At 52.7% G+C, this 15,801-nt stretch overlaps 1 protein-coding gene across 1 annotated transcript in view; it reads right to left on the reverse strand.

The window, feature by feature from the left end:
- Positions 1-15,801, reverse strand: part of CRAMP1 (cramped chromatin regulator homolog 1) — a 67,219-nt gene that overhangs the window by 35,368 nt on the left and 16,050 nt on the right. Inside the window, exons 3-5 of the mRNA XM_025371146.1 lie at positions 13,744-13,897; positions 8,139-8,222; positions 4,873-4,921 (exon numbers count right to left, since the gene is read on the reverse strand). Coding sequence (XP_025226931.1) covers positions 4,873-4,921; positions 8,139-8,222; positions 13,744-13,897 — 287 coding nt within the window. The remainder of the gene's footprint in view (positions 1-4,872; positions 4,922-8,138; positions 8,223-13,743; positions 13,898-15,801) is intronic.

Consider the following 15,801-nt stretch of genomic DNA (forward strand, 5'->3'; position numbering starts at 1 on the left):
AGAGAGAGACCAGAGACTGCTGGGGTGCAGCCAGAGAGAGAGACCAGAGACTGCTGGGGTGCAGCCAGAGAGAGAGACCAGAGACTGCTGGGGTGCAGCCAGAGAGAGAGACCAGAGACTGCTGGGGTGCAGCCAGAGAGAGAGACCAGAGACTGCTGGGGTGCAGCCAGAGAGAGAGACCAGAGACTGCTGGGGTGCAGCCAGAGAGAGAGACCAGAGACTGCTGGGGTGCAGCCAGAGAGAGAGACCAGAGACTGCTGGGGTGCAGCCAGAGAGAGAGACCAGAGACTGCTGGGGTGCAGCCAGAGAGAGAGACCAGAGACTGCTGGGGTGCAGCCAGAGAGAGAGACCAGAGACTGCTGGGGGCACTAGGAAGCAACAGGCAGAGCACAGGATGTTCAGGGCAGCAAACTGCCCCCGTGTGATGCCGGAAGGGTGGGCACATGTCATTACCCATCTGTCCAAACCCACAGAAGGCACAACGCTGAGTGGGCCTGTAAGCAAACTATGGACTCTGGGTGATGAAGAAGGGTCAAGGAAGGCTCATGAATTGTGACAAAAGGACCACACAAATGCAAATAGTTAATAACACCTGTAATCCCAGCACTTTGGGAGGTCAAGGCGGGAGGATAACCTGAGGTTGAGAGTTCAAGACCAGCCTGGCCAACATGGTGAAACCCTGTCTCCACTAAAAATACAAAAAATTAGCCGGGCGTGGTGGTGGGTGCCTGTAATCCCAGCTACTGGGGAAGCTAAGGCACGAGAATTGCTTGAACCTGGGAGGCAGATGGATGCAGTGAGCCAAGATCGCGCCAGTGCACTTCAGCCTGGGTGACAGAGCAAGACTCCGTCTCAAACAAAATAAAACAAAACAAAATAAACCAACACAGTGTTAATAACAGGGGAAATCATGTGTGGGGCAGGGGAGGGGCGCAGCTCTGTACACAATTTTTCTGTAAACTTAAAACTGCTCAAAAACTAAAATGTCTTAAAACAAACCTCCAGAACTGTATGACAAAAACCAAAAAGAAAAAAAGTTAAAATACTAAAGCAACAAATGGGTCAGGTGCAGAGGATCATGCCTGTAATATCAGTGCTTTGGGAGGCCAAGACGGGAGGGTCACTTGAGCCCAGGAGTTTGAGACCAGCCTGGGCTCTTTTGGTTTTAGAATTGTAAAGTTAAATTAAATTAATAGAGGCAAAATCCCACCTCTATTTAAAAAAAAGGAAAGAAAAAAAATAACGTACACACCACACCACACCACACCACCTCCAACAGCATCCCCATCTCTTCTCCACAGGGAACGAGAGGCACAGTTTTACCCAGAACAAGGGGCTCTCCTGCTGCAAACTCTACACTACCTTCCTGAGACAGTGGGAGCTACTGGAACTCCTCCTGTGCTCAGAGCCAGGCCTGGCCCAGCCCTCCAGCCTCAGCTCTGCACGCTTCCTCTCCCCTCCCCTCCTGAGGCTTCCATGACCCAGTTCCTCCTTCCCACCTTCCTTTCCCTGGGCCAGGTGATTCCCCACCTCTGTGTGTGGCCCCTGCTCGCTTCTTTCTTTAAGACCTTGGCCACCACCTTGGAAAAGCCTTCCCTAGATGCCCCAGGCAGGTTCCCTTCCTGCCAGTTGCCATGTCTGCACCCACCTGCCACGTGAATTTCACGGTAACTTTCATCCCCAGTTACTGTACATGCCTACACCACACACTAAGGTGACCTGCTCAATGGACCTGCATCAGCTGCCACACCACAGCTGTCACCACTGCATAACCAGCACCCATTCTTGTGCCAGGCACACACAGGTACCCAGACATTTCTAGAACCAATGATCACACTACTCAGCAGCCCTTCTGCCCCAGATCTCTCTATGGGTGCAGACAGAAATGTTTCCTTGCTGGTACCATGCTGTTCCAAACTTTTCTCCGTGTCTCACACCTCTCTGGAGGATGACAACACGACGGGTGAGGCTGTGGCCCAGACAGCCCGGTGAGCGTGGCCAGGTCCCTTAGTGCAGGCTTCCACTCTCGCCGGGGCCTCCCGCAGCACTCTGTTCAGGAGCCAGCACTGCCTTCACCTGCCATTTGCCAAAATCCTTGGCTACACGGGCAAATTCCCCATCAGCGCCCACACCTGAGCCCACCCTTTCTTTTGCCACCTGCCCAGTCTTTTCCAGACAAAATGGTAGCCAGGTGGGCTCCCTTGACACTGGCTTCTGTAAGAAAAAGGGCAGTCAATCTTGCCATCCTGCTGACAGGCCCACCGCCCAGGCCCACACTCAAAGTCATCTCAGGGCCCCTCCACTGCGGGAGCACAACAGAGGATGACAGCCGACACTCAGCCATGCCGCCTTCTGGCCAGCATGCCCAACACGTGGCCTGGAGGAGCTGAGGACCCACGCCAGGCTCCCTCTTCATTTGGTTCTCAGAGTGGCAGATGGCATGACTGTAAATGGCACCAAGCGTGCTGCGTAAGCTCATGCCACATTTCAATGCCGCTGTCCACGCACCTGCTGGATGAGGCTGGAGGGGCGCTGCTGTACATGCTACTGAGGACAGACATAGCCCAGGCCCATGCCTGCTCCTTGCCCTCCCTCAGCAGAACCACCTGAGGGTTTTTTTTTCTTTTTTTTTCCCCCCTCCAGATGGAGTCCTCCTCTGTTGCCCAGGCTGGAGTGCAGTGGTGCAGTCTTGGCTCACTGCAACCTCCGCCTCTTGGGTTCAACCAATTCTCCTGCCTCAGCCTCTCAAGTAGCTGGGATTACAGGTGTCTGCCACCATGACTAGCTAATTTTTGTATTTTTAGCAGAGATGGAGTTTCACCATGTTGGTCATGCTGGTTTCAAACTCCTGACCTTGTGATCCACCCGCTTTGGCCTCCCAAAGTGCTGGGATTTCAGGCAGGAGCCACCGCACCCGGCCAACCTGAGGGTTCTTTATACCAAAAGGCACTTCCCCTCTGCACACTTTAGCGAGCACCTCTAGTCCTGCAAGCCACAACCCCGTCATCACTCAGGAAACTACACAGCCCATAATCAAAGCCCCCCAGTTGTCCCTAGAATGCCTTTTGTAAGTATTTCCTTCTCTTTTCCTTCCTTGGTTTTTGTTAAAGGCCCAAGACCTCAACAAAGCTACTACCTGCATTTGTTTGTCAAGTGTCTCTGGGCCCTGGGAACTGCCTGTGCCTGTGTCATCAGAAGGAATCTATTTCTTAAATAAGTTCTCCTGCAGATGGCGCTGCAGATGCCCACCATGCCCCCGCTGAGCAGCACATCTGTGCTATGGCAAAAGGAATGCTCATCGGACAGGCCACCCCATGCACTGTCCTCAAGCATAAAACAAAGAGCCCAGAACTCTGGCTTCATTCCATGAATCATGGAGGAAACGAAATAAAAGGTGAAGTAAGATTTGCCCCAAGTCCAGATCCTGAGGCAGTGTTTTCCCTCACGGGACAGCCCCTTGCCTACTGGTTAGGTGACATCAGAAACTATCTAAGCCCTGGATCTTGGGCCTTCTGAAGACAGTTCCTCCAATGTGCCCAGTGCTGCTCAGGCTAAGCCAGATACTGCCTGAGGGAGGTAGAGCAGGAGCGAGAGTGGGAAGGAAGCAGGGCTCTGACGCTGGGAGGGGTGCCTGGGCAAGGTGGTGAGCACCCTCCCCATGGCCGGTGGCCCCTGGCTGTACCCTAGACCCACTATGGGAAGTCTGCTCAGTGTTGGGGCAAGCTACACTTTCTGGTGACTGTGGTCACCCAGTTACAGTCGTTGGCTGCAGGCTGGTAGCAGCTCACACAGAGCCTGGGAATCATGCCCAACACCTGCTGTGCTGGGACTGGACGGAAGGCCTGTGCTGGCCCAGCAGGCACTACTCCCACTGGGCCAAGGAGGGCTCCCAGGTCATCAGACACAAGCCTAGGGGAGAAGGGCCAAGGGGAAAAGCAACCAGAGGCCCAAGACTAAAGTGCTATGGATGGAAGAGAGATGGGTAAGGGCTTCAGGAGTGGGTGCAAGGGCAGGGCACACCCACAAAGATCAGGGCCGGTTGTGCAGACCCAATATCTGGTCAAGCTCTGGTGTGGTCAGTGGGCGGGACAGATCTAAGACGGGATGGCCACCCGTGAGGACCCACACCAGGTGAGAAATGCACATGCACAGAACCCCACCAGGCTGTGCATTGGGAACCCCTAGGCTGTGGAACGGGAACCCCCCCAGGCTGAGGAGTGGAGACCTCCAGGCTGTGGAGTGGGGACCCCCGCAAGCTGTAGAGCAGGGAACCCCCAGGCTGTGGAGTACGGTAGCAGGTCCCTGCCCTGGAGTGCAGCCCAACAGCAGCAACTGGGCAGATGTCGACCGGACCATCAGGGGCCCGGGTGTTTGTGTGGCCAGGAGAGCACGTGCCCTCTCGGGAGTCAGGTGTGTGAGGGAAGGAGAGCAGCCAGTCGGAGACAGAAGCATCCGGGGCACGAGAAGGCAAGGAAGCTGTCAGAAGTGGCCCAGAACACGACAAAAATGCAATGGAAAGAAGAGGCCCTAGAAGCTGGGGTCCAGCCCCACAGCACGCACAAAGGTGGAGGAAAAGGAGCACAAAAAGCGGGGCCCTGAGGGCTGCGTCGAGACCACAACGGCCAGCCAGAGACCCTCAGGAAGGAGGGGGCCAGAGAGGGCACTTCCTTCCCTCCCTGGGGCAGGTACAGGCTCCAGGCGCAGTCATCGCTCCCTGGACCCAGCGCCTTTTGTTGGGACTGAGCACATAACTGACAGGTGATGAGGTTTTAGCTCGGAAGGTCCCCACTGAGAACATTTCAGCTTCTGCATTTTAGAGGATAAACACAAACACCCAGAGAAGTGACGTTTCACACGGAAACTGGGACTTACCCAACCTGAATGAGTTCATTCAGCTTTGTCGCATTCTTGTCATCCATACCTTTAAATGGAAAAAATAAATAAATGAGACCATGACGTAGTTAGGAGCAAAGCCACTGAAGATTCCCATACAATTCTGCTCAATATAGACTCAAATCCCATTACCAAATATAAAGTTCCTCTGGAATAAAAGCCCTACGGTAGCTGCAGCCCCTCCCTCAAACTCACACATTCGAGTCAGCTGCCCTGGTCGCCCCCTGCTCACCTGAAAGACTAGCACACCCCGGCCTGGCCCCCTCCTCAGGCAAGCCCACTATCCAGCCTCTGCCCTACTGATCTGTCCTCCCAAAAGCTCCCTCCTAGGTCCCCCAGCGCCGGCCTTCCACTCATCCCTGTGTGCCTGGCTCGATAGCTGCTTCCTGCAGGCACCACACCTGCCCGCACACACTTCCTGCTGGGCTCGTACTGACAGTGTCTGGTGATGACCCTCCGGCCCACAGTGTGGAACTCCCAGGGCACCCAGAGTCCGCAGAATGAAGACTCTGACACCCTCTGAGTTTCCCAGAGCAGACGCCCCATTTCCTGTGACCTGCCTGGGACCCTTCACTATCTTCAAGATGTGCAAGAAAGCAACTACAGTACGTTAACTGGAGAAACTAGGTGGTGGGTACTTGGGTGTTCATTGTAAAATTCTTTGAATTCTTCTGCATGTTTTGGGGAAAAAACTCCACAAACGGCCAGGCTGAAAACCAAAACCATAGACAAAACTGTCAAAGCAGCCAGAGACAGACAATGCACCTGGCACGGAGGAATGAGGACACAGATGACCACTGACCCCTCTCATCAGAGCAGCACAGGCTAAGAGGCAGCAGACAACGGCGTCAATGTGATGAAAGAACGAACCCGTTAGATCAGAATTCTCTATCCGGCAAATACATCTTTTAAGAATGAAGATGAAATACAGAGTTTTCAGATAAATAATAACTAAGAATTCACAGCCGGCACAACCACATGGAAAAAAATAAAGGATGTTTTTCAGAAAGAAAGGAAACAAAGCCAGATGGAAACGGAACTTCAGGAAGGAATGAAAAGCACCGGAAAGGGCTCTCGTCGCCAGGCGAGGCACCAAGAAAGGAATCGGTCATGGAAACCGGCCAAGCAAGGCATGCCACGGGGTCACCGTGCCCCACCTCGCCTGCTCCCGGATGAAGGGTTGGAAGCCTGGGAGCAGGGTGCCCCTCACTCAGCAATCGAGTCATTTATTTTCATCAAACTTGAGCATCCTTATGAGGCAGGAGAATAGGGTCTAGAGGCAGGGAACCTAAGGCCAATTCATGCTGACTTCCTAGAACTAAATCAAAAGGAAAACCCCAACTTTCACACCTAAGTAACAAAAGGACCAGACTCTACTCCCTTTGCAATTCCCTCCCCTTCTTTCTGCATGCCAGATGGGAAAATGAAAGTATCTCTGATTGGTCGCAGAAAGCAGCAAGCAACCAGACATTTACATAGGAGTGTAACTTTGTACCTTCACTGCAGCCTGATTGGTTGCTTTCAGCTGGGGAAAAAGTCTTCCCAAGACTGGGGCCAAGTCTTCCTTTGCAAAGACGTGTAACTTTGTAACCAGTTTAGTCTCTGATTGGTTGTTTTCCACAACCAATCAGATGCTTGCATAGGGTGTAACCTTTGTAACTTCACTTAAGCCTCTGATTGCGAGCCACTACTTCATTTACATAGGGTGTACAGGGAGCAAGCCAATGGGAAACCTCTAGAGGGTATTTAAAACCCAGAAACTTCTCTAAGAAGGCTCTTGAGCCCCTACATCAGGGCCCACTCCCACCCTGTAGTGTGTACTTCGGTTTTCAATAAATCTCTGCTTTTGTTACTTCATTCTTTCCTTGCTTTGTTTGTGCATTTTGTCCAATTCTTTGTTCAAAATGCCAAGAACCTGGACACCCTCCACCTCTCAGAAGCTCTAGGTCGGAAACCAGGAACAAGTAGTGGTGCAAAAGGACCAGGCAACAAGGAGTGGATATGATCAAGACGGCGTTTTCCTTTCTCTGGGGAAGATGAGAGCTGGGAGAGCTGTGGTGTAAACTCCTTGGGGCCTGGGATGCTTCCTTCCCGAGGCTGAGAGAGCGCAGATGAGAGGCAGCAGGAATAGGCATGAGGAGCTGGGACACAAGGCCCATGGACATGGGTGCAGGCTGGGACAGGCAGGCTGGAGGAGGGAAGAGAAGGAGTGGCTGGATCCACAGGGGACAGACCCAGTGGGGAAGTGCAGGAGGGCAGGGCCTCCCACACACAAATGCCACACTAGATTGCAGCAGCCACTCCGCAGGACACAGCAAGGTGTGGAGGGACAGCAAGGGGTCAGAGTGTGGCGCAGGCCGGGCACAGACAGGGCGACTACTCCATATCTGTCCTCTCAGCCCCACCACCCACCTTGAGCTGTGATATGCTAGCTGGCGTGGTGGCACAGTATCCCACAGAACCTGTGAAGCAGCCCCGTGGGTGTGCACCCCTGCAGTGCCCACGGGACAGCCCAGGCATACTCTCTTCTGTGAAGTCAGGCAGAAGAAGCAGGTTCTGAGGGACACTGGGCACAAGCACCTGGTAAGGCTACATGTCCCTACCTAGAGGTCATGTCAAAAAAGTCTAAAGGGAACCTGGTCCTGAGGAGACGACTGGAACAAATCCAAGCAAGGCCCTGAGTGAGGAAGGCCTGGGCGCGTCGCAGTGTCTCAGAAGCCCTGGCAGTGCGGCCGCTCTACGTCAAAGACACCGAGGGAGACTCCACAGTCACATCCAGGGCAACGGCCCTTGACAGAAGCCCTGACTGATATTTTGGGATGTTTTAGAAAATCTGAATATGGGCAGAAAATTAGGTAAGATGACTGCTCCTGTTTGGTAAATGCTGAAAGTCTAGGTGTGACCATGGCATCAAGGCTACACAGGAGAAATGTGCTCTGAGGTGAGCCGGTGGAGGTATTCTGGGCTGTGGCGTAACATAGTCGAGTGGAATGCAGAGAGTGTGGACACGTGTGCACGCGAGCACATGTGATGTGCATGGTCCAGGAAGACAGCAAATGTAGCCAATGTCAGCAACAGGTCCTTCTAAGCCAAAGAGCATGGCCGCCATCATATTCTTCACCTCTTCTATTAACATTTTTTCAAGATAAAAGTTAGAGGGAAAATAGAAGCAACTCTGGGCACTAGAGCCCGAAAGTGACAAGGACAGGACGAGCCGTGGGCAACCCCACAGGCAGCGTACTCACAGCCCCCGATCTTCTTGCGCAGCTCGCCATAGCAGATCAGGCCATACAGTTCCTGGGATGACTTCTTCAGGCCTCGAGAGAACACTGAGAGACAAAAGAGAAAGTGGCTTTAGAGAAGGGAACAGGAGGCGCTGCCTGACTCGGGCGTGGGAGCCACGCTGGGCTCACGTGGTTTCTTGGATCTGCTCCCTGTACCCTGGTCACGCAAGCTGTCAACCACAGGGGACACTGGGCAGAGTGTATAGAACACGGTGCTGTGTTTGCAATTTTCAAAATAAAAAGTTAAACCAAAGTGGGGGGTTAGAAATTTACCCCTAATAGACAGAGGAAAGGTCCCCTGGAGGAGAAAACACAACACCCAGAACAGCTGGTTCTCGTGGAGGCAGCGGATGTGGCCAACACTAAACCTGTCATCCATCTCTGCACACAGGTGAGGCCAGCAGCTCTGCAACCTGGATGCTGCCTTCCTGCCTCACCTGTGCCCTCCCGTGACAGTGGATCTACACAGCCCAGGCCCAGGCGGGAAGAGGAGCCAAGGACAGGTGCTCACCCCTGCCTGACTTCTATTCTCCTTCCTCAGTAAGAGGCTCTGTTTTTTGTTTTTTTCTTTTCTTTTTTTTGGAGACAGGGTCTCACTCTCTCGCCCAGACTGGAGTGCAGTGGCACGATCTTGGCTCACTGCAACCTCTGCCTCCCAGGCTCAAGAGATCTCCTGCCTCAGCCTCCCAAGTAGCTGAGATTACAAGTGCACACCACTATGGCCTAGCTAATTTTTGTATTTTTAGTAGAGACAAGGTTTCACCATGTGGGCCAGGCTAGTCTTGAACTCCTGACCACAAATGATTCACTTGCCTGAACCTCCCAAAGTGCTGGGATTACAGGCATGAGCCACCACGCCCGGCCAAGACCGCTGTTTTATTTGGGAGGCAAACAGGCTGGGACAGGACAGCTGGTTGTGGCTACATCACTGGAAGTAGTGGAGACTTCCAGAAGCCTGCTTGAAGAGCCTGATTTGGGCAGGAGGTTTCCCTTTTCCCACCCCTCTTTCCTCAATAGTCACTGCCTGGAGCTGTCACCAAGGACAGCCAAGCACAAGAACAGGAGGCACCTGGGTCCTGCCTGCCCTGGGCGCCAGCCTCTAGGTGTCTCTGCCACAAGACAGCCAATTCTGAGGCATTTGGGCCACTGCTATTTTGCATTTTGTTACTGTATTACACCAGACCTAATCCTGCTAGGGAAACCAGGTGACAACACAGTCCACACAGACAACACAGGCCCCTTGGGGTCACTTCACAGAGCAGGGGTGAAGGCCATCATCGTCCCCTCTACTCTCACAATTATCCTCTCTAGTTCTCTCCTCAGAGACCTGTTCTCAAGGCTCTAAGACTGGTAAACGGAGAAACAGGCTTTCAAGGATTCTGGACCATGGTACACTGCTAAGTACAGGCCAGCTGCTCTCAAAGGCTCTCCTGAGAGAAAGACCTAAGGGCTCATCAGACTTTTTTCTTTCTTTTTTTCAGACGGAGTTTCGTTCTTGTTGCCCAAGCTGGAGTGCGGTGACGCAATCTCCGCTCACTGCAACCTCCACCTCCCGGGTTCAAGGGATTCTCCTTCTCCTGCCTCAGCCTCCCAAGTAGCTGGGATTACAGGCATGCATCACCACATCCTGCTAATGTTTGTATTTTTAGTAGAGACAGGGTTTCACCATGTCAGTCAGGCTGGCGTCAAACTCCTGATCTCAGGTGATCCGTCCGCCTCGGCCTCCCAAAATGTTGGGATCACAGGTGTGAGCCACCACGCCGGCCTCATCAGACTTTCTTAAAGGAGCCCATGACTCAGGAAACTTTAAGATCCACTATTCAGTAGACAAGCAAAATGTGGCCATCCACCCAGTGGAAAATTATCCAGCCATAAAAAGGACTGGCACACACTACACCACAAATGAACCCTGAAACCCAACGCTGAGTGAAAGGAGCCAGGCACAGAAAGACATGTAGCATGTGATCCCATTTCTATGAAACGTCCGGAGTAGAAAGATCCATAGAGACAGGAGGTAAACTGAGGGCTCCCAGCACCAGGGTACAGGGTTTCCTTCTGGGCAGTGGATATATTCTGCAACTAGAGAGTGGCAACGGCTGCATAACCTTGTAAGTACATTAAGAACCACTAAGTGGTACACTTTAAAAGGGTGAATAATATCCCCATTTCTAAAATATGTTTTTAAAAGTCCACTATTTGAAATGACAAAAAGAAAAACACCCACAACCCAGAGAGAAGAAAGCAGCACCAGAAGCAAGACAGTGCAGACGAGGGGCCCCTGGGGAGGTGAGACCTGGGACAAAGCAGGGCCTCTGGCAGTGTCCCTGATGCCCTGCCTGGCCCCACGGCCTCCGAGGCGGCACCTCATGTTTTGTTCCACACTCAGGGAACAGGGACCAAGCTTACCTCATCCACATTTTGAGTTTGTGAAACAAAATCTCCACCGAGCAATGGACAGCAGCAGGGAGCAGCAGATGTGCATGGAAGCCACAGGAGATTAATACAACGAACACACACGCAAGCCATGGCTCCCAAGCTGGGGGTGGAGTCAGTCCCTTTCACGCTCCTCACTTGCCACCACTCTGCGTCTTGCTCCACCCGACAAGTCAGACAAACCCATGATAAAGTGCGCGCGGTGCGCTCTTCCAAACCCCAAAGCACAGGCCGGGCGCGGCGGCTCATACCTGTAAGCCTAGCACTCTGGGAGGCAGAGGCCGGGTGCGGTGGCTCACGCCTGTAATCCTAGCACTCTGGGAGGCAGAGGCCGGTGGATCGCCTGAGCTCAGGAGTTCAAGACCAGCTTGGCAACATAGTGAAACCTCATCTCTACTAAAAAATATAAAATTAGCCGGGTGTGGTGGTGGTGCGCACCTGTAATCCCAGCTACTCGGGAGGCTGAGGCATGAGAATCACTTGAACCTGCGAGATGGAGGTTGCAGTGAGCTGAGATTGTGCCACTGCACTCTAGCCTGGGCAACAGAGCAAGGCTCTGGCTCAAAAAAACAAAATAAAACAAAACTCCAAAGCACGCTAAAAATACATGTAACATAAAAAAGTTGCCACTCTGTCTGATATGCATGCCACTCTGCTTAATGTGACAGTCCATGGGGCCAGTCACTTCACAGTGTCCTGGTGGCCTCCAGCTGGGCAAGTCAGCATCGGGTGCCCCAATGCCGCTGCACGCTGGCACGGAGGCAGGCGGCCCTGCTGAAGAGAAAATCAGGGCCATCAGAGAACTCGGGAGAACAGTGAACTCAACAAGAAGGTGGCACATCATGTGGGGTCAAGCCAAACATGCACGAAAAGGAGACACCAAGGCTGCAGGAGCCTGCTGTGTCAGATCAGGAAGAAGGGGAGACAGGGAGAGAGGGAAGCACAGAGGCCCACACGGAGAAGGGGAAAGGACCTGTGTCGTTGGGTGTGACCCCCAGAGAGGTGTGAGGGAACATTTACTCTTCACCCTAGACGGAGATAAGGGCCAAAGAGGAATAGGCCTCCTCACACCAGGAAGTTTAGGATTAGGAGGTTGTTTAACAGAGAAACCACCTTAGGATTAGGAGGTTGCTTAACAGTGACAAAATTAAAAAAGAAATGTTTGCTTTGACTGCCTTCTGAAATAGACTTGGCAGAAAGCTTGGGTTGGCAAGTAGAATGTGCATTTGAACCTCAGAAGAGGAGATGAGTCTACGCCGGGAGTCTGAGGGTCCCAAGATGCTCCCCATCCTGCCTGCCGGTGGTTCAAGCAAAGCACGCTGGACTGAAGCTCCTGGAATCCCATCCCTCTCTCTATACCTCGTCTACTAAATAGCTGCCCAGTCCCCTCCACTGCTGGCCACCTTCCCCGTGGAGAGCTTTCCAAGACCAGCCACAGTGGATGGCAGATCCGCTCTCATGGACTGACTTTTTCTTTTTTTTTTTTTTTTTGCGACGGAGTCTTGCTTTGTCGCCAGGCTGGAGTGCAGTGGTGCAATTCTCCTGCCTCAGTCTCCCGAGTAGCTGGGAGTACAGGCGCGCACCACCACGCCCGGCTAATTTTTGTATTTTTAGTAGAGATGGGGTTTCACCATGTTGGCCAGGACGGTGTTGATCTCTTGACCTTGTGATCCGCCTGCCTCTGCCTCCCAAAGTGCTGGGATTACAGGCGTGAGCCACCGCACCCGGCCTGTTGTTCAAAAGGGCACTAATGAACAGTGCAAAGGACAGACGCCACAGGAAGAGGCTGACAGTGAAGTCAGTGCTGCGTGCCACTCTGGAAGGCACGAGGCCACTCACCACAACCTGACATTAATTACAACAGTCTTGGATGACAGGATCCAACCAGTGCTGAGATTTCAAATCAACAAGTGAGCTGAACATGAGAAGACCAGCATAGGCATCAAATATAGGACAAAACGGAATTGATGTGCCATACATAGGTGAAGTCAGCAGAAAATCTTACGTTAATGGTCACACGGATACAAAAGCAAACAAACAAAACCACATCGGCAGCAGACCCGAATCAAGGGGTGCCCCTAACGTGCAGAGACCAACAGCCGTTTCCATGAATCTCCAGAAATAGCAACAATCTCCCAGTGAAGGTTCTTCAGTGGAGAAGTTGTGTGGTGGGCAGGGAGTGTCTGCGGCCCTCAGGGCTCTGCCCAATCACACAGGGGAGCTGGGTCCTGGCTCTTCCCAAAGCTCTGGGCAATGATGATGCACCATGGTCAAGAGGCCATAACCCACCCAGAGGACACCACACGAATGGCCAAGGCAAGTACTTTAGGTCACCACGAGGCATAAGCAAGGGCACAAGGAGTGGCAGCATGGCCACAGTCCAAGTACCCCGGGTCAGAATGTGAGATATCTGAAAGAAGGGTCAGAAGGCAGAGGGGTGTCCTGGGGGTGCATCTGGAAGGACCATGCTGTGCGTGAAGCTGCAGGAATGAAGAGCAGGGCCCAGCACAGGTACGCTGCTGGAGAGGTGGTTCTGATAGGCAGAGGCAGGAGGCAGCTAAGCCTTCCGGGGACAGAGATGGTGATGGACAGAGCGTCATCCCGAGAAGCCACCAGCAGCCAAAGGGTGCTCTGAGCCAGAAGCCAGAATTGTACCTGGGGATGACTTGGTCCCGTGACTAAAGAAGGGCCTGCACAGATCTGGGTCCCAGTATAGAGGGCGAGAGGCCTAGGGAGGCTGGCCATTCCCCAGGCAGACCAGCGCCAGGCACGGTGCCTGCGACCCAAGCCCCTCGCCGGACCATGGTGCTATCATTTGCAGTGGAGACCACAGGCTTCAAGTGAGCCAGGGACCCAGAACTCACACACACTCAGAGCCACTGGAAACCCACAGAACATAGCTCAGAAAAGCAGTGGTAAGAACCCTGGAGCACAGGATGCCACTTGCTGACAACTTGGTTTGACTTAGACGGCACATGATCAGTCAAAGCTCTGCAAGGCAAGGAGCCCCACGCCGAGTGGCTGGTGAGAAAATGCCAGAAAGCAGGTCCGGCCGGCTTGCTGGAAGCTGCGCTCTGAGCAGAAGCTGGCCCTGCCTGTGGGCACCCCCGAGCCTGGCCCGCGGCGCACTCACCGTGGTCAAAGTCGATGTACTTGGTGATCTTGTGCCAGGTGCGGTAGTAGAAGTGGCGGACCTGCTCCTTGTTCTTCACCATGCTGGCTGGCTTGCCTTTCTTCTTGTACTTCAGCGCAATGTTGTTCTGAATCGCTTCAAAGTCTTTCCCATGCTGGAAAATAAATTCCATGATAAATGTAGAGGGGTTAAAACAATGTAGCTTTCTGTGCGAGCTGGACCCTTTCCAAGGTTCCAGGAAAGGAGAAAGGAGGCAGGCTGTGGACGAACAAGCTGCCCTTCCCAGCTCTTATCTGTGTATGAACTTCAACTTCGATTCCCTAGAACCTTAGGTTTTAATCAGGATAAAGGAGCAATGGGACCAGGAACAGAAGGATCAGAGCACAGGGATACCAAAGAGGCAAGCACCCTAGACAGGAGAAACATAAAGCTCATCACTTGGACAAATGGCTTAATGGCTAGAGTTCTTCAGAGACCATGAAATGAGACACCTCCATGAAGAAAAGCTCTGGAAGAGAAGCAACGTAGTCATTACGGCATCTTAAAGAACATATCGGAAACATCCTCACTGCTTTAATCCGACAAAAAATATTCCATATTCAAACAAGGACAGCAAACGTGAACATTTAGTAAGTGAACTGCACAGAATATACTGATTATACCTGGAGGCCAACCCTTCTTTAAATACTTCTGTGCAAAAGCTGCGTGTGACTTAGACTTTCAGAAAAGAACTTGTGTTCCACAGAACAGCCTCACCTCAGTGCTGCTTCAGGCACTGCCATAGAGAACCGAGTGTCTGATCATGTCATCAAAGCCAAGCTCCTAAGCACTGGCAGGGCTCCGCAGCAACCAGCACTCTCAGCGCCCAGGCCTTGGTTTCTAAATACCACTTTGCAAAGGGAAGCTGGGCTCCCAGGAGAAACAGCAGTGAGCAGCCACTGAGTCTGCAATGCCTGACGGCACCAGCACATGAGAATACACTGGTAGGCGATGGGGACGTGAGAAGAGGACATGGGAGCCAGCACGAGGCTCCCAGTGGCCAAATGGGGTACCAACGAAGTGAGAAAGCCAACAATGGCATGACGGATCATGACCCCCAGAAGAAAGCCAGCATCTGCCAGTCTACACGGTGCAGGTAACAGAGTAACTACACATGTGGGGGAGAAGACAGGGCTCTTCTGGGCACAGGACTCCCACTCAGCAAACGCAGAAAGAATAAAGGAAACAGAAGGTCCTCACCGTGAGCAAACACCACAGTAACAACTGCTTCGGGGGAAAGCCAGCGATGGCCACTGAAATCAGTGGGAGCAAAGAATGATGAGAAACACGGTATTTACACAGCCTCAAAGCCAACCCAGCCATGGTGAGACCTGGCGGAGGCCACCTGACAGCAGCGACCACGGCAAACACCACTGGGACGGAGACAGAAAGAACACAATGGGCCACCAACTGGATGCGCCAAGAGGGACACAGTATCACTGTTGTGGAATTCTTGATAGAAATGTGTAACACGGAATCATGAGGAAACGGCAGATCAACCCAAACTGACACAAGGGACATTCTACAAACCAACACGCTGTGAGTCTCCACAAGTGTTGAGGTCATCAAAGACAAAAAAAAAAAAAACCATGCAAACAAAAAACAAAAACCCAGGAGCTGTCCCAGGTTACAGGAGACAGAGGAGTTTGGGCAGCCGAGTATGGTGCAGCGTTCTGGCCAGGCTGGACCTGAGTGGGACCCTAGTTACTCTGAATCCCGCCTGCAAAGGAGCAGGGAGGGCCGTGTCTGTGCTCATATCCTCACTGCGGCCGCCCTAACGCTGTGGAGGCAGGGTGGAAGGGAACTGCTTTGTGCTGTTTTTGCAACTTTTTAAAAGTCTGAAATGTTTCAAAATGAAAAGTTAAGGGAGCCAGGTAGTGGCTTGTGCCTGTAATCCCAGCACTTTGGGAGGCTGAGGCGAGAGAATTGCTTGAGCCCAGCAGTTTGAGACCAGTTTGGGCAACATAGTGAAACCCCATCTCCACAAGAAACTTAAAAATTAAGCCAGGCATGGTGGCA

This window comes from Theropithecus gelada, chromosome 20, assembly GCF_003255815.1.
Source record: "Theropithecus gelada isolate Dixy chromosome 20, Tgel_1.0, whole genome shotgun sequence".
In the NCBI taxonomy this organism is placed as follows: Eukaryota; Metazoa; Chordata; class Mammalia; order Primates; family Cercopithecidae; genus Theropithecus; species Theropithecus gelada.